Source organism: Mya arenaria, chromosome 3 (genome assembly GCF_026914265.1).
Source record: "Mya arenaria isolate MELC-2E11 chromosome 3, ASM2691426v1".
NCBI lineage: Eukaryota > Metazoa > Mollusca > Bivalvia > Myida > Myidae > Mya > Mya arenaria.
The window spans coordinates 89,646,700-89,669,776 of NC_069124.1; the positions used below are offsets into that span (position 1 = coordinate 89,646,700).

Genomic DNA, 23,077 nt, shown 5'->3' on the forward strand with positions numbered 1-23,077 from the left:
TGCTCTGCTCATTGAAGGTTTTCACTTTCTTCATCATGAGTGTTCTAGAATGGCCCTGATGTAACTACCCGGGAATAGAGATACCTGAGTAAACTTGGGGAACATCACTGTACCCTTACATCTCTGTGATAATGTTGGGATCTTAATATAACCATGTTATCGCAAGTTATTATGTTTGGATGCATGCTTTTTGATAAAAGCAATTAAATGTTTGTTGAGCATTGGGTGCACCTTTTGCAAAGGCAGTTTACCTTTATTATTTGAACATGTAAAAGTATTTGAAAAGAAGTAAACATCAACCAGCACTGGCAAATGCAATTCCTTTGATAATGGTTAAAAGGGTCAACATAAGCACACAGTATTGTATCAATCAATTATGTCAATATTTTCCCAAATAATTAAAGGATAAGTCCCCCCAGAGATTATCACACTTGCTCATAGAGCAACTACTCTCTTCTAGCCCTGATTGATTGACATGTCAGCCCAGTGAACACTGCCATTGATTTGCCTAGTGTGCTGAAGCCACAGAGCTGCTTAATTGGGAAAAAAATAGACTCACTGTTTTTATAACATTGGCTCACCATGTTTTTCCTGGGAAATTTTCCAGGAGTTGGCAAGTTTTATTTTCTGCAAACAATTCTGCATACTGAGCACTTTGCTGCTTGTTTTTGCAGAGTTATTGGAAATGAATGCTAAATCTGAAGCAAGCCATATTGCAGAACATTCTCATTCTGAATCTTTAGGCATGAACTATCAAAACAAACAAATTTAAACGTTAATTAGTTACCTCCTTTTCTCTCTGTCATACTCCATTTAAACCTGAAAGAAGTTAAAGATACAGTCATAAACTCATAATAGTGGACAGGTTGGAATGACTGCTATTTTGACTGTCTTCTTGAGCATTTCATTACCAAAAAAGAGTAGTTTACACTAGAAAATTCAGAATGAAGCTAAATTCAATTCAGTTCTCATGATTGTCAAATTCATCCAAACCATTTAACAAGGTGTGGGTTAGAGGAAATGTAACAGCTCTACATGTTTGCAGCACCCTGGGAAGCAGCAGCAGGGTCCAGCAAGGAAGCACCTGGAGCTTGAGATCCAGCGACTCCATGACACCATGCTAGAGAGCTTTGGCTCCAACGAGCAGATCAGCCAGCGCCGTGATGCCCGCATGCACCGCATACACCGTCTAGTCATGGAGATGCAGTCACTCCAACAACACAGGCAACAGGTAACCAAAAAACAGCCACATGCAGGGGGAAAAGTGAAACAAATATAAAGACAATAGCTCAAAACCTAATACAATGTTTCCAGTTTGAACAGGAGAGAAAAAGACAACATTGTAGGAGAAGCAAATTAGTTTACATCAAGATTTGCATTTATTTTACTGGTTGAACCAAAAGTCAAGGCATCATTGTGAGATGTTAAGATAATGGTTTCTTATTCAGATCCTACAAGAAGAAAACCCGAGCCACCTTGAGGGTGAGGGTCGTCTGCGCCACCACTCATCCACAGACTCTGCCCACTCATCGCCCAGCGAGGGGGAGGAGCTTGACACAATCACCATGGCAACACAGACTGAGGATGCAGAGCACGGAGATAGTGCATTTACATATGGACAGAATATACCAGGGGCCATTTATCATGGGGCTTGGCAGTTAGGTAAGGACTATTGTTTTATTGGCAATAGGACTTCAATTATAGATTTCAATGCCCCCCCCCCCCCCCCCACACACACACACACACACCCTCCCTCCCCCTAGTAATCGCACTCTCCATCCCAGTTTGCCGATCAATAACTTGCACATGACCCCTTTTGAGGTTATTTGGTCAAAGGTTAAGGTCAATAATTGATAAACACTTCGGCTGATGAACCTCATACTTGCAGATAGAACATTACCTGCAAATGACCCCTAGTCATTCTGAGGTGTAACGGTGTGAGTCTTGAGCATTCCATGTTTTTTGCTTGCTTTTTTTAACATTTTCAATGACGATACATATGGCACCAATCAAACTAGGCTTGTACAGTCATTTCTTTTATTCTTGTAATTTTTTGTTTCCAAATCATTTCCCAATATTGACCTTATAATTTTAAATCAATAATTTAAGTTACTTGCATAAGCTTTGCCTTTAGAAGTCTTGTTTGATACCAGAAGGAAGAGACAAATAAAAAAAAAGCTTTTTAGCCTTTGCTTACCTTGGACCAATGCAAACATGTTTATTATTCTCATTTGAATGATATAGAATTTTGTACACAATTTACATGAGTTCTGCCTTTTCCATTTGGGTCCGCCTCCAAGTGTTGGTGCTAGTTAAATCATACCCTCATGCATCATTCTTTAAGGTTTTCCTCATCTGTAATTGGTTTTGTTAAATATACTTGTACCAACTACTTGACAATATTTTCAAGACTTCAAAAGGGATTTCAGCAAATTAATGTTATAGTATATTCATCTCACATCTTAAGTGTTACTACTGATTCTGATCTGCCCAACAAGAATTTTCAGGGGCATTTGTCACGTTCCTGTGATAGCGATTGTTTCATGAAATAATGTCCTGATATTCAGTGTTTGAAGCAATAACTCTAGTGTAAAATAAAGTTGTAGCCATAAGGCCTAAAATGAAAAATATAAAGCATGGGCTCCATGAACTTAATAGCAAAGTTATTCATCATTTATAGATTAATATCAAGTTGACCATGGCATTTGGTTGATATTTGCCCAAGTGGCAATATTTCCATTCTTCAAGTATTTCTTGTATTTACATCGTCCAATTTGACTTTAATTTTAATATATTTGAGCACAGCAAGGGTCGATCAGGCCTAGGAGCAGCTTCATAAGAATCTGTCCTTGAATAACCCTAGCCATTTCGCTGGAATAATTTATATATCTCAGCAGAATTAGTATTACTATATGTAGTAACATGTGTACCATATAGATATATATATTGTTCAGATACATATATGTATATTTAAATACCCCACAAATTCTTTGTACAGAAGAAGGAATTCCAAGGTCCCAGAGTGGAGGTCACCATGGTGACCTTGCCAGTGTGATGTCCTTCAACTCTACCAACACCAGCAGCTCCCGAGGGTCAGGTGTGAAAGGTCAAACCCAGTCAAGGTCACAACAGAATCACCAGCAAGTGGGTCCAATTTCTCTTCAAATTCCTCCCCAACAACTGGGCACAAAGGTAAAGGTTTATGGTTTGTTGTCAACTGCAATGATCTTGTACCGTATTATCATTATTGTGCAGTTAGAAGCTACTGCAAGTTGTATTGATCAGATTTTGCTTTCAATTTTGTAACCACTGTGGTGGTTTTACAAGAGCAAACTTTAAAACCTTTCATTCAAAAGTGGAGGGTTAAAATCAAATAAAAGCAATAGAAATGTAAACCTTGGGGGATTACACACATCTCGCTATTAACCTGTGAGTAACTGTTTTTTTAGCTTCAATATCAATTAAGCTCCTTTTTAATGCCATTTATGCCCTGTAACTTAAATATACATCATTTAAGAGTTTTTATTTCATTTAAAATCTCTGAAATATCATTTTTTGTTACCTATTAAAATTGCATTTGATCCATATTAGCTTTCTTTGAATAACTGGTCTCTTTATTCTCTTGTCCTCCTCTGCTACATGTGTGTTTCCTGTGTGTGTTTGCCCAGGTGGAGATGGTGTACGGGCTGCTGTCGATGTTGGGCACCCATGACAAGGATGACATGAGCAAGACCTTGCTAGCCATGTCCAGCTCCCAGGACAGCTGTATAGCCATGAGGCAGTCAGGTAATAGCGCCATCAGTCAAAGATTAGTTTATTAGGTCAAATCTAAGATTAACCTTCTGTACACAATAGAGGCTGCTTTTTCATTGGATCATCACGAATCCTGATTAAATTAATGTGTTGATAAAATCTTCATTAATTGCTGAAATGCATCATCTTTGATAAGAAAAGTAGGTAACAACAATTGTTTTTTTTTACATTCAAGAGGTAGCAGTTTTATTAAAGACAGTGTTTTAGTGGTCGTGTCTTGATGTAGGTCATGCACACAAGAGTTTTAAAGTAACCTTTAAAGCTGCGCTCTCACAGATTGACCGTTTTGACATATATTTTTTTAAATTGTCTTAGAAACAGCTTATTTTGGCATCATTACCCTCAATTCAGTCACATAAGATAACTCATTTTAGAGCAAATCTCAATTGTTTGGAAAACTGCTGAAATTTTCATTTTTAGCTCTACTGGCCAAAGGCCAGAAGAGCTTATGCGATGGTAATGTATACGTAGTATGTGCGTCTGTGCGGTTGTGCGTTCGTGTGTCTGTAAACAATTGGTTGTGAACACGATACAGTCTTCAGTTTTGATTGTATCTCGATGAAACTTGTACAGTATCTAGATATCCATTAGAGCTCGGTTCCTTTCGAAAACCAGCCAAATCCGCCCATAAATGCCTAGATTATGGGCCATGAAAGTTTTAAAGAAATGCTTTCTATTTTTAGCCAGGTCTGCATGAGCGAATTCTATTTTACATGTACATGTAAATTCAAGTCTAGAGTTAAGGGAGACAATTTGCAAGTCTAGGATTTTGAGAGACAATTTGCTTTTTGCTTCTGCAGTTGATTTTGTGAATTACTCTGCCTTGTTCTTGTTGAAAGCCCAAAGGCCATTTTTTAGCTTTAAGTTCTGTAGTTTGCGCATTCATCTTAACAAAATTGGTTGTGAATGTTTAAGTTATGCACCTGGTGTCATTACTGGCCACACCCAGGGTTCACAGGTTTGGTAAACATAAATCTGGAAAGGTTTGAAAATCTTTTTGTGTGTTCGTGCATCCATCTCAGCACAATTGATTGTGAATGTTTGTTCAAATTGATCAATGTTGTCCTAGGATGCCCTTGACTTTGACCTTTTGACCAACTTTTTTTAACTTTTAAAACTACAGAAATTTTTACTATGAGTACAGTTTTGAAAGCATTTTTTTTTTGTCAGATGACTTTTACTTGGCACATATTAAAATAGTTCATGCAACTAATCTGCTTACAATACTTTCTGGGCTCAGATGTTGAACGTGCTACGTTTTCAGGTAACCCAAACACAAAACATAAACTATATGTCTGTTGCCTTTTATCATACATACATGCTGTAGATTGATATGACCACAAAAGCCATGCCAGTAGAGCATAGGCCCTTTTGGGCCTCTTGTTCTTTAAGCGTTAGTATCGTTTTTACAAGATTACAAAAATTCAGAACGTCAAAATTAAAAACTGTGATCTGATATTTTGTCAGCAGTCTTATCTCACTGGGTTCCACACATTTATGCAAGAAATGGCTCATTTAAGACAAATAAAGTTGTCAAAACGATCAAACAGCGAAAATAGCAATGTACTTGGTGAGGGATCTTGTTTTAGAATTTGCATGATCTTACTTATTTTTCAATTTATTTATTCAATTCAGTTCAAGTTATTCAAGTAAGCTAAGGCCACCGACCCAAAATACACAACAAAAAAACATTATAGTTGCAACATAAGATATAAATATTTATCATGTTTAACAGATTGTTTACAGATTGTACTTTAATATTGTATAATCATTTTCAGTAGACATTAAAGAGAATAAATGATTTAAATTATTACAAGATGAATACCAATTCAGAAGATACTGTCTATGAATAATATCGAATTTAGGACATTGAAGAATGCATGATATTCTCAATCAATAACTGTCATATTTTGATCCAGTCAATATAAACAAAGTCTCTCATCTTGTGGAGTATTTATATATCTACCAAGTTCCATTTTTCGTTTATGGTTTGAACAGCGAAATCTAGCGAAATCTAGCAAAATCAATCTTATACTTTTATGGAATTTCCAAATGTATGTACCTTTCTGTATTTAGTAATGTTTTGTAATGTTTATGATGGTGCCACCTTGAAGAACTTCTAACATTGTTATGCAAGTTTTGGACGATCCAGTCAATTAGTCCTTGTCTAAAAGTATCTTTAAATACATCTATGTTTCCTACATCTTGTGCACTCCAAATGTAACCAAAACCGTAGCTGAATAACAAAGATTTACTGATAACAACGCCTTTAGATTGCTTCTGAATTTAATGTATAGAAATAAATGCAACTTTACAAAACATCACTTTTTTGTGAAATTATACCCTACACCCTGTAAACTTATAAGATTAGGTTATCCTGCTGGATACCTGATAAAAAGTTAATGTCTAGCCCTGTAGTAACATTCAATGTTTAGTATTTGGTTTCCTTGCTGTAAAAAACCATTGACCAAGTGCATGGATTATTGTGTTTTCATTTATCCATGAACCACTAACTTTTTTATCCATAATTGAGGACTATAAGGCATTCTACTGGTCATATTTATTTGTAAACAACAAGCGGAATTACAATATTCTGCAATTCACTCAATGTTGGTTTCACTCCAGCAAATCCTCATGTTTGCAGGTTGTCTGCCGCTGCTGATTCAACTGCTGCATGGTTCTGACCAGGACTCTGGGTTGCTAGGCAACACCAGGGGCAGCAAGGCAGCACGAGCCCGGGCTGCGGCCGCCCTTCACAACATTGTTCACTCACACCCAGATGACAAGAGGGGGAGGCGTGAGGCACGGGTGCTCAGACTACTGGAACAGATACGTGGCCACTGTGACCAGCTCCGTGACACCTCATCGGACGAGGAAGAGGAGGAGGGCAGACAACTTGGTATATAATTTATTTGGTCATGCAGCATAACTGTTATTATTAAACTGTTATCCCTTCTGTAATACATAAAACTTAAGCACTTCCAAAGACTTTACAAAGATTAACTTCACATTGCTTAAAAATCTGTATTTTGATTACACTATGAATTCTTTAATTAAATAGATTTGTTGAAAAATGAATATGACAAATTTTATTGTTTTCATTATAATCATTATGTGGGTAAAGAAAATCGGGTGTCAGCTTTTAAATAGGAGAAATTTTGAGCATATTGACAATTTTCTGTTCGAAATAATGTTTTACAGTGTTGTTATAATGTACAACAACTGTATTTTTGAGTGTGTTTTGACGTGTACATTGTTTACAGTGCCCCCTCCAGATCCCATGGACCACCACCCGGGGCCAGCTATTGCTACGCTCATGAAACTCTCTTTTGATGAGGAACACCGGCATGCTATTTGCACTCTAGGTATGTCTAATCTAATAAAATGATTTGAAATGATATTTTGTTGACTAAAAGTTTTTGTACCATATAATACCCCTTTGCAAAAGTTTTGGGGGGAGTGGGATTTATAGGTGTGAGTGTTTCTTGGCGTTTTTTCTCTGGATGATAATTCATGAAAGAGTAGACAGATGTAAATACTTTTTAAAACTTTTTTCATAGTCATATTTGTCTGAAAAACCTTATTCCAATACTCCTCATTATTTAAAATTAAAGCCTGGAAAAGGCATTTCATATCCACTAAAATGGCTATGTTCAAGGAGCTTCCGGGGGCCTCTGGACCCCTGGCCAAGGCTTCGCCCTGGACCCGACCGGGGGCCCTGCGGCCCCCAGGCCCCCAGCATTTTTCAGGATTTTCAAAATTCTCAACTTTTACCCATGCTTTTAATTCACATGCTTAACACAATAAAATGCAGGTCAAGTGTGTACACACAAAAATGAAATACAAGACAAGTTCTACTTTGGTTACAAACTACCAATTGTTTGCGGTGCAATGGTCACTTTTCAACTTAATATTTGCATTTAGCAAATATGGTTTCTGGTCAATTACTTATGACAGGGCCAACGGGTTTGGTTTTTTTGGTACACATGTTCAACACCATAAAAAACTTTGAGGAAATGTGCACTGCCCAGGAACCTTAACTCTGGGTGTAGTATGTTTTGAGTTATTACCCTTTGTTAACTTTTACAGTTGATTTTTGTCCGGAGCATAACTTAAAAAAAGTCCTTAAGGTATTGACTTCAGAGTTTGTATGCAAATATATATAATTTAGGAGAAGTGCAATGCATAGGAACCACAATTCTGGATCCAGTATTTTTTTAGTAATTATCCTGTGTTAATTTCATATTTATATTTTGCCTGGAGCAAATCTCAAAAAGTCCTTGAGGTATTGACATTAAACTTCTTATACAAATAGATCTCATTGAGGAGAAGTGCAGTGCACAGTAACCATAACTCTAGCTGTATTTTTTTTTTTGAGTTAATGCCTTTTGTTAATTTTCTTACTTATTTTTTGTCTGTAGCATAGCTTGAAAATTTCTTGAGGTAATGACATAGACAACAGATCTCACTGAGGAGAATTGCAGTGTACAAGGATTATAACTATTTTTTTAGTTATTGCCTTAATAAATGCCCAATACATATTTTTTTGTCCGGGGCATAACTTGAAAAGGCTTTAAGTTATTGACTTCAAACCAGATATACTAATAATATCTGTCATGTGTTCCCGTTCCGGATAGAAAAATCCGACCCGAGGGCACCTACGTTGCCAGGTAACGAGGCTTGCCGAGTTACCGGCTACGCAGCGTGCCCAAGGGTCGGATTTTTCTATCCGGAACAGACACGCATGATAGATATTTTTTCTAGCATACCTTAAATTACATTTTTTTTGTGAAGAAAATACATAAGAAAGCGTGTTTTTGTACATTTCACCAAAAAGCGCGTGCGATGATGTTTACTGACGTCATGACGCGCAGTAATTTGTATTCACTGCATACGTCAATAAGTTCCTTCCCTATCACGTTGGTCGGCGTCAAACTCACCTATGAAACTGAATAACTTTAGTAAGGGTTGACATATCTTGACCAAACTTGGTCTATAGAAAGAGTTTATGGTTACCTTTCATGGGATTTTGATTGGGGTCCCTAGGTTCAAGGTCCTGGTCACTGTTACTTAAAATAGAAAAACGGTTGAAACTAAATAACTTTAGTTCGGGATGACATATCTTGACTAAACTTGATGTACAGGAAGAGTTTATAGATACCTTTCATGGGATTACATTTGGGGTCCCTAGGGTCAAGGTCACTGTTACTGAAAATAGAAAAACAGTTGAAACTGAATAACCCTAGGTAGGGTTGACATATCTTGACCAAACTTGGTCTATAGGAAGAGTTTATGGAGACTTTTCATGGGATTGCGTTTGGGGTCCCTAGGGTCAAGGTCACTGTTACTAAAAATAGAAAAACAGTTCAAACTGAATATCTTTAGTTAGGGTTGACATTTCTTGACCAAACTTGGTCTATAGGAAGAGTTTATGGAGACTTTTCATGGGATTGCGTTTTGGGGTCCCTAGATTCAAGGTCAAGGTCACTGTAACTAAAAATAGAAAAACAGTTGAAACTGAATTATTTTAGTCAGGGTCTACATATCTTGACCAAACCAGATATAAAGGAAAAGTTTATGGATACCTTTCATGGGATTGTGTTTGGGGTCCCTAGATTCAAGGTCAAGGTCACTGTTGCTAAAAATAGAAAAATGGTTGAAACTGAACAACTTAAGTTAGGGTTGACATATCCTGACACAACTTGGTATAAAGGAAGAGTTTATGGATACCTTTCAATGGATTGCATTTGGGGTCCCTAGGTTCAAGGTCACTTACTAAAAATAGAAAAACAGACACCGGCTGAAGTTCTTCTGTCAATCATTAAAAATCATTGGTTTCGTTGCATTGCGGCGTTTCTTGTTAAGGAATATTTTTGTAAAGTTAATGTTAATGGAACTCGTCTATTGAAATCTGATAACTATGGTTACATTAAGTGTTTAATAAAAGAAATTGAAAGTATTACGTCACAGCGCGTGACTCATCTGGCATGGGGGGATGCCAGATGGAGTTTTCCAGCACGACTGAATTTACCGGAAATGCCTGTCTGTTGTGCTAGAAAGATTGATTTTATTCCGGAGAAAAACAATGCACAGGAGCCATAACTCTGGGTGCAGGTTTTTTTTTAGTTAATGCCCTTTTTAGCTCGACTATTCGAAGAATAAGGAGAGCTATACTACTCACCCTGGCAGCGGCGGCGGCGGCCTCGGCGTCACACCTTGATTAAAGTTTTGCATGTAAGCACCTTTAAGTCATTATCTCAGTAAATACATCAGTTATTGCATTGAAACTTTGGATATGATTCTTGATACAATGGTACTCAACCATCCAACCTACTAAATTAACCAAGTAAGATAACTCTAGTTTGCATTTAATGCAAATAATTGCCCTTTATTATTCGACTTAGAAATTCTGGTTAAGGTTTTGCGTGTAAGCACACATAGGTTAATATCTCAGCAACTACTTCAGGTATTGCATTGAGACTTGATACAATGGTATTCAACCACCCAACTTAATTGAATAACCAAGTTAGATAACTGTATTTTGCAAATAATGGCCCTTTATTATTAGACTTAGTAATTCTCGTTAAAATTTTGCATGAAACCACATTTATGTCAATATCTCAACACACCATGTATTGCATTGAAATCTAATCTAACAGTGATCCATGCATGTTTTGCCAAAACTTTTCAATCCTTACATTGAAAAGCGGCGGAATAGTCGAGCGCGCTGTCTCTGTGACAGCTCTTGTTTATGTCCATTGTTATTCTTTGTCATAAGGTGAAGTTGATACTGTTCTCAATTCGGCGGATTATATTCTCTTGTTCAAATAAAGGTCAGGTTTGACTTTGGTTACAATCAACTTATGTGCTACTGAGTTATGGCCCCTTTTCAAAGAAGCAGTTTTCCATTCCTGTGGCCAGGCTGCTAGTGACAGCCTTTGTTATTACATAATAATAATTTTTCTTCCAGATTATGTAGTTACGGTAATGTGATTTCTTTTTAAAATTCAAATCTCTCATAATTGTTTTCTAGGAGGCCTTCATGCCATAGCAGAGCTGATGCAGGTTGACAATGATGTGAACGCCGACACAAGTGAGCAGTACAACATCACAATGCGGCGATATGCGTGCATGGCTCTTACCAACCTGACATTCGGGGATGGTACCAACAAGGCCCTGCTATGCTCAATGAAAACCAGCATGGAGGCTCTCGTCGCACAGCTCTTCAGTTCCAATGAGGAGCTGTGCCAGGTTGCCGCTAGTGTGCTCCGTAACCTCTCCTGGAAGGCTGATCTGGCCAGTAAAAAGACACTCAGAGAAGTTGGAGCAGTTACATCGCTCATGAGGGCTTCTATGAAAGTACAAAAAGAGACAACGCTGAAAAGTATTCTAAGTGCACTTTGGAACTTGTCTGCTCATTGTAGTGAAAACAAGGCCGATATCTGTGCAGTTGAAGGTGCACTGGAGTTCTTGATCTGTTCCTTGACTTACAAAAGTCCATCAAAGACCTCTGCAATAATGGAAAATGGTGGCGGAATTCTTAGAAATGTAAGCAGTCACTTGGCAGTAAGAGAGGACTACAGGAAAATTCTCAGGCAGCATGGCTGTCTACAGATTCTGCTGAAACATTTACGCGCCACAAGTCTCACTATAGTGAGTAATGCCTGTGGTACATTGTGGAACCTCTCTGCTCGTTGTGCCGAGGACCAGCAGGCACTCTGGGAAATGGGAGCCATTGGCATGCTGAGGAATCTCGTACACTCTAAACACAAAATGATCTCCATGGGCAGTAGTGCTGCCTTAAAGAATCTCCTTGCTGCAAGGCCTGCCATGAAAAACATTGAACTCAAAAAGAACTCTAATCAAAATAGACCTACATTACATGTAAGAAAACAAAGGGCATTAGAATCTGAAATAGACCAAAATCTATCAGAAACCTGTGAAAATATGGAAAGCCCAAGAGACAGTCCTGTTGAAGGCAAGAAACAGGAGAGTGACCACTTTGTGTACCCAGTGTATCAGCTACAAGATGGTGACCCACGACGGCCTATGGTGAGGGCTCCTGTGATGCCCCGCAGCCAGAGTGGAGATACAAGCCTGTATACAGACAAGGGCCAGCAGCATGGAGTAGCGAGGTCGGGAAGCCAGGACAGTGTAGGCAGTACCCACTCTGACATCTCCCACGACCGAGCTAGACACCCATCTGGGCCTCGCACACACTCCCTCATGGGCGGCAGTCTAGACAGGTACAAAGAGGGCTCCATACTCAACCATAGAGGCAGTATCGAGGGCAGGACAGAGAGAAACCCACTTGGTTCACCAAACAGCAGAATATTGCAAGTCATGCAGGAGGTTGCATTGCATGCTGGGATAAATGGTCAACATAATGAAAATGACACATCAGTATTTAAAGTCCCATATCCAGTAACAAGTTTGAGACAACAACAGCAACAGCAACACCACATGCCATCTTCATCAGCAGCATCTAGTCAACACATCAGTTCATCCCAACAAAATCCAGTCTACCTGACTCAGATGATGAGCCAGGCACAGTCAATGGCATACCAAAGATACATAATGACAACTGTCCCAGCCCACAGCACCTCAATAAACTACACCATGGCGACAAACCAAAGACTCCAACCAGATGATGATGATAGTGACGAAAAGCCGCTTGATTACAGTATGAAGTACCAGGAGAGTGGCTCCAGTATTCCTCACCAGAAGCAGCAGCAGCAGCAGCAGCAACAGAAGCATCATGCTGGACCAAGGTTTCCATTGAATCCTCCAAAACCTCAACCCAGTAGCTATATGGGCAATGTTCAAGCAAATATGAGGGGTCCATTTCCAGGGTCTGGTCCAAGGCCATACCTTCCTCGTCCTGGTATGAACCAGCAAATAAACAAAAGGTATCACTACAACGCTGCATATGCTGAAACTGACTTGGATGATCCAGAACAACCGACTGATTACGGAGCCAGATATGGTGTAGAATACAACCAAGATGAAAGGGTAAACTACAGTTCAGGGTATCAGGAGTCAGATCCAAACTGTGCAGACTGCAAGCTTGAAGAGGCGAGGAGATACAATGACCGGCTGGATCAGGCCATCGATGAGGATCAGATCAAGACATTCTGTACTGAGGGTACTCCATACCTCAGCACAGCTACATCCCTCACTGACCTAAGCACTGCTGTGAAAATACTGGAGGAAGCTGAACAACAGTGCCCAGCTGATGAAAGAGATTACAGTGGTGATGAAACACACAATTTTAGTTCTAAATATGGTGAAAATGATCCAGGCCAGAGACAACAGTCTTGTGAGCATGATGATGGCCAGAAAGGAGGAAGGCATGATGGAGAGAAGAGTTCACGGACAGGCAGTAACATGACTGACATCCAGACAGGCACTACTGTCATCACCAACTACCACATCAAGGCTGATAGACAGTCGCAGGAATCCCAGACACACCAGAGTGAGGAAATGCAAGAACGCAGTTTTCATGACAACAGAAATGATCATGCTCCTCCAGACCAGATGAAGACATACTGTGAGGAAGGTACCCCGGTATGTTTCTCAAGGGTCAGCTCCCTGAGCTCCCTGCACAGCAGTGAGGCAGCAGACAGGCAGGAGAAGAGGCCAGCTGGGCCCCTACAGAGGATTGAAGAGACGGAGGATATGAATGGCAGCGTCCTCAAGAGGCCCTCCCAGTCCCGGTCACCTCAGGGGTACAGACAGAAGGACACCCGGTCCATGATGGACAACAGCAGCGAGAAAGAGCACAAGACTGTAACATTTGATGACAAGGAGCAGATTCAGGAGACACCGATGATGTTCAGCAGGTCAACTTCACTTGGCTCCCTCAGCAGTTTTGATACCCAGTCAGTGCATAGCTCCGTGTTCAGCGAGTACAGTCGGCGGGCCAGTGAGGTGGTGTCTCCAAGTGAGCTGCCAGATTCCCCAAGTGAGACCATGCCACCGAGCCCCAGGAGGACCAAGTCACCAGAGAGACATGCTGGGGGAGTCAGAAACGTGAAACAAGAACTCTTCCCACCCCAGCATTTCCCACCACAGCAGTTCACCACCAGCGCCAGTCACTGTGCACAGCTTGTTAACCCAACCCGACAGCTGATGGCCATGAATCAAATGATGATGAAGCAAATAGATTATGAAACAGGCTCCTGCAAATCTGAAGCACCGGTTGTTTATGCGGATGAAGGGACTCCACCTATATTCAATGACAATCTGAGTGAGCTTAGTTGCATTACTGGTGATAACTATAACATAAATGAAAGAACGCTAGTTGGTAGTCAGGGCCATCTAACTCCAGGAGCTAAGAGCCAAGGCAGTAGTGGAAATAGAACAGTTGACATCACAATAACCTCAAGTCAACCATCCAGTCTATGGAAGGATGAAAATACTAATGAGGAAGGTTGTAATGAACCAAAGAAGGTAGTTACAAAGAATGCTGATAATAATTTCAACCAAGTTGAACTTCCTAACAAAACATCTGTGCAAGAAAATGGTGTAGGATTTTCATCAGAACCGGTAGATTCAAAACAAGAAGAGGGCGAGAAAAACTTAGTTACTACCTGTATTACAGAAGAAAAGGTTGTAACTGTCCTAAAAGCAGAAGAAAAGGCCCTGTCTTCCAATTCTGATGTTTCTGAAGGTGAGGATGAAATTCTGGCTAACTTTATCAATTCAGCAATGCCAATAAGCACCAAGAAAGCTAAGAAAAGTTCTGACAGCAGTTCGAGGAGGAAATCTAGTTCCAGTAAGCCAGACAGTGGTTCAAGTTCGAGATCCAAGACTCCAGCAAAGTCCCAGCCTCAGTCTGGGTCTTCTAGTAAATCTTCCAGTGTTAACAGTTCCGCCAAGAAACCCACTAAAACAAGTAGCAAATCATCAAAGGAGAATTCACCAGACTGCAAACAAAGTGTTAAAGATGAAAAGTCTCAAGGATCATCCCCTGGGAAACACAAGTCCCAGATCCCTAGACCTCTTCAACACAGGCAGATACAGCAGTTAGGTATGCTAGATACAAGCCACGACTCGACGCGTACGTACCAAGATGAAGAATCACCATTCAATGTCTCAAACACCCAGTCAGTGATTAACAGGTCTGCACAAAAATCCAAGCCTGCTGTAAAGCCAAGTCCTCTGATACTGCAGAAAGCCAGGAACCTTTCCAATATTGACTATGATGATGAAGGTGAAGGATGCAAGACCTATGCCACAGAAGACACTCCTTTCTCAGGATCTATACCCACATCTCCAAAGATGGGGAGAAAATATCCAGACCATGTCATGTATGCTGACCAGAACCAAGACTGCCTGAAAACATTTGCTACTGAGGATACCCCATTCAATGGCTCAATTCCTGGATCACCTCCAGCAGAAAACGAGCGTCTCCACTTTGCTAATGGTGATATAGATATAGAATCTGACACTGTCAAGTGTTACAACACAGAGGACACTCCATTTAGTGGATCAGCTGTTGGCTCTCCTAAAATGGGGAGAAAACAAGTCTCTGTAAAGGAATCCCAGGAACCCAGCACTATTGTTGCACAAAATAAAGTTCAAAATGTTCAGAATTTCCAACAAAAGCCATATGTGCAGGGTTCCCAGAGTCACCCGGTACCACAAACCAATGCTCCCAGCAGACTACCCACCAAACATCCCCAGTTTAACCCCCAGATTCTCAACAACATTGGCTATCTAGATGATTATGATGATGATGGAGATGATGCTATCAAATCATACGCTACTGAAGGAACACCACAGAATTTTTCTACAACTGGTTCTTTCAGTGATTTAAGCAGCTTGAATGCCAACTTTGAGGAAAAAGTTAAAATTGATCGAAGTGGACAAGGTGCTTATCATGATAGTTCACAAAAAAGGGCTCTAGCCACGGGCAAACCTGCTCCACCTATTATTGAACAGCCCATTCCGATTGATGATGACAAATCAGACAGCAGTTCCCTTGATGACAATGAGGATTTGTTGTCAGAAATGATCCAGTCAGCAATGCCAGCCCCTAGACCAGGTTCCAAGTCCAGAAGGTCAATGGACAGAAAGGCAGAAGGGGCCGAGGCATCTGAGAAAGACAACATGCGTCTTAACCGTTATAAGAATTCTCAGAGTAAGGAGCCATTCTACCCCTCCCATTTTCAACCCCAAAGAACATCTAGCCTTGCACAGGATGGTGAAAAAAGTAAAAAGTCCCATCTTCAAAGAGTAATGTCTGAACCAGACAATGATCAGGTGAAGACATTTGCTGAGGAAGGAACACCAAACATGTCCAACTCTACCTCATTCAGTGACCTGACAACTGATTCTTTCCTTAGCCAAAACCGGAACATGCAGAGTAAGGGTAAACCCATTGGGCCCACAGTGTCAAGTCAGAACAACTCTAGTCTTTCAACAAACTATCAGCAGTCCATGACCTATTCAGCAGGCAATAATTCAGTATTTCTGCAAGCAGAAGGGGGTGGTGACTCCATGAGAGTCTTTAAAATGGAGGGAACACCACAGAGCTTCTCTTGTAATGACTCACTTAGCTCCCTTGGAATTATGGATGATGATTCATCTTCAAATATTGTAGCACAACAGGTGAAAGCCCTTGCAAATAGGCTGATTTGTAACCTAGATATTAAAACAGATTCTCAAAAATCATCTGTACCAGTTGATGCTCAATCTACTTTAAACCAGAAAGCAGCTTTAGACAAGGAAAGATCTGGATCTCAAACATCAAACCTCAGTAACAGTTCCCAGTATTATCCGATAGAGCTGGAGAGACAGGTGATAGGTCAGTCAAGCGAGGACCAGTCTGTTCATGAAGATGACCACCAGGATCAGGCTAGTGACATACATGTTACTGTGACTGACAACAGAACAAACAAATCACCTAAATCAAAACAAATGTTGAATAACAAGCAAGCATCCAGAGATGAAAAGTCTGGGTATAAGGTGGAACATACACCAATATGCTTTTCTAGAAACAGTTCATTGAGTTCACTAAGTGTTCAGTCAGATGATGACGATGAAGATCCAGATGACCTTGCTCTGCTGGAGGACTGTATAAGCTCTGCTTTACCGCCCCGCACCCGACCAGCCAAGGAGGGGCGAATAAGTAGCTTGGCAGGAAAGCCCCGCACCAACCAGGCATTGTCTGCTGATGAACTAGACCAAACAGGTTCACATGATTCTAGAATGTCAGCGTGGAGAAAAGAGCCACACAGGTCCAGTGATGAGCTGTTCCGAAAACCTGTAGCCGATTCAAAAGGTAGACCGTGCAGGTCACGCTCACAAGATAATGAAAAACGCAATAAAGATCTGTCAAACCAGCAACTTGCTGAAGTGTTTGGAAGGAACACTGTCCATAGAGGTTCCTTTGACTCACTGGCCAAAACCCAATCAGCCTTTATGCAAATAACCAACCACCAGCAGCAAGTGATCTCGGAAACCAAGAATTTCACTCAGCAGATGATGCAAATGACTCGCAGTGTAGAGAAGGGGGATAACCAGAGTGAAAAGACTGACTCCCCGGCAAGTGACTACAACTTCTTCATGAGCTGCAGTGGCAATACAGAGATCAGTGTTGAAAATATCAGCAAACAGTCATTCCCCAGCAGCATGGCCCCAGATACAGATGATGACATTCTTGATGACTCAGTTTTGGATTACAGAAATGATGCAGATGGTCACCATGGTAATGGGGACAGAACGCTTACTGAGAAGAATAGGAGGTCTTTTAATAGCTCTTTTACACAAGCAAGGCAACAGCATCATGGGATGATAAACGGGATGCAAGCAAGCATCACCTCAGAAGATGAACGAGCTCTAGCTGAGAATGTTAGTATTGTCATGTCAGAAATGGATATGCAGCAGATGATCCTGTCTGGTGTGTCAACAGTGGATGAGGACCGATTTATCGAAAATGAGACCTTGTCTCTTGTATCCAATGACTACATGTCAGACACAGCATCTGAGGCTTCAAACACGTGGTCTGCAGCATCAGACCAGCGGAGTGAAGGATCTAACAGTCAAGGCTGCGACGGCTCACAGTCGAGTCGGAGACCACGCATCATAAAGCCGGAGAACAAGGTAGAAGCTGAGAGGCCTGTCCAGGGTGAGGAGCAGAAGGGAGTTAGGGGCCGGAGGAAGCCCCTGTACCCGGGTAAACCATCAACACCACCTAATCAAGCAAGCAAGAAGGCAGACAAGGCCAAAACTACAGGTCCAGCAAAGCTTTCACCAAGGCAAGTGATTAGTACTTGTAGCATTTTTGTACTGTTTTACCTAATTGGGATTTCCCAAGCACCTTATGCTACTTTACACAAGTATAAGAAACTACATCCGATCACAGATGGTATTGACATTTCTAAATTGTTTATTAAACAAATGAAAATTAAGATGGTGAAAGTTGTATGTGTCTGCCTTTCACCCAAGAGGTTATGCGCTCAAACATTGAATGTTTTTTTGGTCTCTCTAAAATGACACCATAATTGGTTTCTGCCAATAAAATCGACCTGAGACTGATTCATGCTGTTAAAGTAAAACTAAAATGAAGAAATTCAAACTAAATGATTATTAACATGGTGTTGCTTTAGAATATGAATTGCTCATTAAGTGAAGTCTTAATGAGGGTACATGTATTGACTCATTTTAGCTATACAGCTGTTTGGTAGTTTTCTTAGTCTTTGTTGTATATTTCAGAATGGTGACTGGTGCTCCTTCCCCAACGGTGACTTCAGGCAGAACAGTGACTGGTGCTTCTCCTAACATGACCTCAGTCAGGACGGTGACTGGTGCTGCTTCCCCTAAAGTGACATCAGGCCGGACGGTGATTGGTGCTGCTTCCCCTAATGTGACCTCCGGCAGCAACACAAGCAGGGAGAGCAGAAAGGGCCACACACTGAAGACCATACCCCAGGCCTGCAGTACTCCTGTCAAGTCTGGCTCCCCTGCCCAGTATACCTCACCCTACCAAACACAGCCACACAAGAGATCAAGCTCTCTGGACCAAAGGTCTCAAGGTCGTGACCCGAGGGGCAGTAGAAACACATCAGCCAATAGAAGTGATTCTGCTAACAGAAGTAGCGGATCAAATAGAAGTGCTTCTGTGAATAGGGTTAGCTCAAACATGTCTCAGAACCTTAGTAATCAGTCTAGAAATAAAGCTAGCCCTGTGAACAGATCTAATTCTCAAGACAATCAGGCACAGCCAAGGGCATTGTCAAAGCAAGGAACTTTTATTAAAGAATCTACAAATAAGAATGCCCCTGTTATTTCCCCCAGTGATAAGTCTAAAAACATTGATTCAACAAATGGTGTAAAGATGCGCCAAAAGAAACCTAGTGAATCTTCCCAAACCAACAGGAACTCTAGTGGGTCATCAAATTACAGCAATAATTCCAATGTCAGTAATAGCTTCTCAACCTCCTCCAGTGACAGCCCTCCTGATTCCTGGGCCAAAACACTCCATACATACAATTTTAAGGCAGACCAGGACGGAAAGAGAAAGGGAAGTAATGTGAGGAGAAATTTGATGAACGATGCTCAACATAGTAAGATACCTAGTCCAAGCAGAAGTATGCTGAATAAGTCATCGAGTGGGCAGAGTCTAAAGAAGGGATCTGAGAAGGTTGTAAAATCCAGCAGTGGGTCAAGCCTTAAAGTGACTGGTTCTAACAACAGCTTAAAACAGATTGGTTCAAGGCCAACTACTCCAGTTGTCATGAGTAACAGAAAGGGGTCCATTGATAGCATAGGCAATGCAAAGAATGAGAAGAAAACTGTGACAAGCAAAATAACAGGCTTGTGGAAGTCTGAAAACAAGAAAAACAAGACAAAGTCTGAGAAAAAATCAGTATCAAAGTTACCAGTGGCAAAAACAAAAGGGAAAAACAAAAAATCTGAAGGTAAAGAGGAATTCAAGAAAAATGATTCCATTCACAAAAATTCAAATAGGAATACATACATCTTACCTGAATCAACTGTTGACGGAATAAGCAAAAGTTCTACTTATGATAAACTAAATGCCATCAATGATGCAAGTCAAATTCCAAGCCATGATGGAATGAGAACAAGTCAAACAGATGTGCGGAAGAGTGGAAATATGTCCTGCTTCAATAGTGCTGATGTCAGTAAGGCAAAGCCAATCTTTGATGACAGTTCACTAAACAAAACATGCAGAGACATTTCTGTGTTTGAAATAGGAGTAGAATATGATCTTGAAGAAGCATGGGCATCTAATATTGAAAAATCTATTGAAAGTATGTCTAGAAGTATAGAAGAGAACAAAAACAAGATTGACGGAAGTACCTTCTATGATGACTTTGTGGATACCAGTAAGATGGACCTGACCAACTCGCCCGCTAATAGGTTGAGCAAGAGTGGCTCCATGAGCGAGATTCAGCTCGAGTTTGGCCGGATACACTCTGGAACTTGGACCAAGAAGAAATCTCAGAATGAGTTTGCAGCTTTACCCAATGCTGATGAGACTAGTAGAACCCTGCCATTGGTCAAGAGATCTGAAAGCCTCAACCTGACCGCCCATCTGGGTGTGTCCCATATAGAGTATGACGATGGTCAGGATGTGTGGATTCGCAGGGATGACAGATTCAGAGCATCTGACATGACAATGTCCAAGAAGAAACGGGGTTTTAAGGGCTCTTCTGGGTTCCTTAATGCAGTCAGTAAAATGTTCAGTGGGGGGTCAAAAAAAGTGTCTGATCAACAGAGTAAATCCTTTATTACTATAAGCAGTAAACCTAAGAAGGAAAAAGAGGACTCCAAAATCAACAAATCTGAATATAAACTTTCAAAAGCCGAGCAAAAGGCTGAAAAGAAAGCAGAGGTTAAAATGAACAAAAGTTTGCAGAAAACATTGAAAAAGTCCAGCAAAAGTTCTAAAAGTAAAAAAAGTGGTGATCTCGAAGATGGCAGATCATCAACCTCCAGTATGAAGAAAAGTGCAGAAGATCTTATTGACATTGATAGATCCGATGATGATGAAGTTTTTAGTAATGCTACCAGTCATAGTTCCATTCCAACACCTAAAACAAAATCTTTAGGTCCTAAAAGCTCTTCCAATATGCCATCAAATAACTCAATCAGTGCTGACCCATGTGCCAATGATCTGTCTTACAGTGACCTCAGTGAGTCTGGGAGCAATGACTGGTCCCTTTCTTCTAGTAAATCCTCACCGGGGCAACATCTGACCAAGACTGAGATGCTCCAGGCCCGGAGACAGGCCCAGATCTCATCTACACACGAAAAGTCTGATGATGGGGAGGAAAATGGAGGCAAACGGAAATGCATAATAACGACAGTATAACCAATTTGATAACAGCATTTATGTGAGCGTTACTTTCATGTATATATTAGCCTGACATGCTAGTCTGGAATGTCAGGAAATAGAATATTTCTGATTTCTTTGCCTATGTTGATATGTTATATGTAAGACCTATTGTTAAAGCGGTTATCTTATTTGGAATTCTTTTTAAAAATTATTTTGAAATATTTATCAGTGTAATACTCACTTCATATTAGAACCCAATTCAGTTTGAAAATTTAAATTGAGTAATGTGGCCATACACAAATGCTCTGAGACAGCATTTGCTGATTTTGAACATGTAACTTAAGTTATAAGTTATTTACCACTAACAGGGAGTAGTGGAAAGCTACCGAGTGGAACTGGTGAACACCATTGTAATAAGACAGGTTGAAATTGATAAAATAGCTGTACACATCCATGTGGGGGCTGATTTAAAGGTGAACAGCCATCACAACTGTTATATAAGTTTGTTGTTCAATGTGTCAATTTGATGCCATTGTTCTGCTTGAGGCAAACACTTGTATTAATATGTATATTTCAAACAATTCATAATTTCACTTTATGTTTGTAGATTCAATTTCTGGATAACAATTGCTGAATTTAATTAATGCTGAAAGCCATGAAATATAATCATTCAGATTTCTTTGTGGGTGAGAAAAAATGTTATGTAAGTCTTACATTTATTATGCAGCTAATCAAGGTACTGTTGTGTTATAATATATTTTGAAATCTATGTTAATGTTTTATACGAAGTGACAGTCGAATATGTGTTTTGATAAGTCAGTATAGCATGTTGTGTTTTGAACAAGCGGTTGTATTACTTTTGTATATACTATATTGACGCATTGAGTTGTGTGCCAGTCTTGTACATGTAGTTTGTATTTTTGTGCAATATTTAAGATTTTATTTTTACTTCACGTAATTGGTTGGAATAAGAATTGAAGTTACTGGCTGATGATTTTATGAGTTGTGGAAAATGGTCTGGATAGTGTCTTAATTGGCGGTAGTGAGTTGGAGTAAATGTATAATAGAACAGGTTGGTTAGATGTGTAGTTAAAAGATGACAATATTTGGTGCTCACAAGCCAATACTAGCTATGTTCATTCCGGGCCTATAATGCATTTTCCCCAAGTGGCAGTTATTGCTGTGTTCGTACATATTCATCATGTTTGACATACAGTGGTCATTTGTTCGCACTTTGCTTGTTTTTTGTCATTGAATTTTATCACGGTGTGTGCATATTTGTTATAAAACTACGCAACCATTGAACCGTTGGTTCATTAAAACAATAAATTGATAAAACTGTACATGTCATTATTCATTCAACCTTTGCACCATATGACATGTGTCTACACTTGTCAAGTAGCCTTACAAATATCCGTCAGTCGATTAAATGCCGACCTTGATGTATTTTTGTCGCTTTAAGCACATACATAGTAGAAAACGTCCTCGTCGTAGGTCAAGGTCACTTTGATATTTTGTGTCTTGAAACTAGGTCGAGGTCAAATATAGCCGAGGCTGCAAGTGTTTGTCATCATAAAACGTTGACAGAATGTTTCCTTTTAACTTAAGATCCTTTGACTATGGGTTATGTCGGGACTGAAAGAAGGCCATCATACCTTTTTATAACACAAATACTACCGTTTCTAACAAATATGGTCAAGTACGATAGTGTATCAAAAAGCAGGCCACTATGAACATCCTGTCCGGCCTGTAGATAATATTTTATTAAGACAACACCATAAACGCCACATTCTCGATCTTCATTAAAATGGTCCAGAATAAAAACCCATAAAGTGTATCTGTAGTATGGTAATGGGTCATGTTGAGAAGAACTAAAGTAGTTGCCAATCTGTGCTGCACATGTTCAGTCACACGTTTTTTACAACGAAGCCCGATCGTCTGTAATTAAGTTCTTGT

General features: G+C 40.1%; 1 protein-coding gene across 5 annotated transcripts in view; it reads left to right on the plus strand.

Moving 5' to 3' along the window:
• LOC128227791 (adenomatous polyposis coli homolog) overlaps nucleotides 1-22,464 on the plus strand; it is a 50,891-nt gene extending 28,427 nt beyond the window's left edge. For 4 of the 5 annotated variants that reach the window (XM_052938643.1, XM_052938645.1, XM_052938644.1 and 1 more), the window contains 8 exons: nucleotides 1,046-1,231; nucleotides 1,449-1,662; nucleotides 2,999-3,192; nucleotides 3,669-3,786; nucleotides 6,458-6,712; nucleotides 7,077-7,178; nucleotides 10,847-18,077; nucleotides 18,535-22,464. In XM_052938643.1, the coding sequence (XP_052794603.1) occupies nucleotides 1,046-1,231; nucleotides 1,449-1,662; nucleotides 2,999-3,192; nucleotides 3,669-3,786; nucleotides 6,458-6,712; nucleotides 7,077-7,178; nucleotides 10,847-18,077; nucleotides 18,535-21,157 (10,923 nt within the window). In that variant the 3' untranslated portion in view covers nucleotides 21,158-22,464. The remainder of the gene's footprint in view (nucleotides 1-1,045; nucleotides 1,232-1,448; nucleotides 1,663-2,998; nucleotides 3,193-3,668; nucleotides 3,787-6,457; nucleotides 6,713-7,076; nucleotides 7,179-10,846; nucleotides 18,078-18,534) is intronic. The other variant, XM_052938646.1, reaches the window with a different exon arrangement.
• The last annotated feature ends 613 nt before the right edge of the window (nucleotides 22,465-23,077 follow it).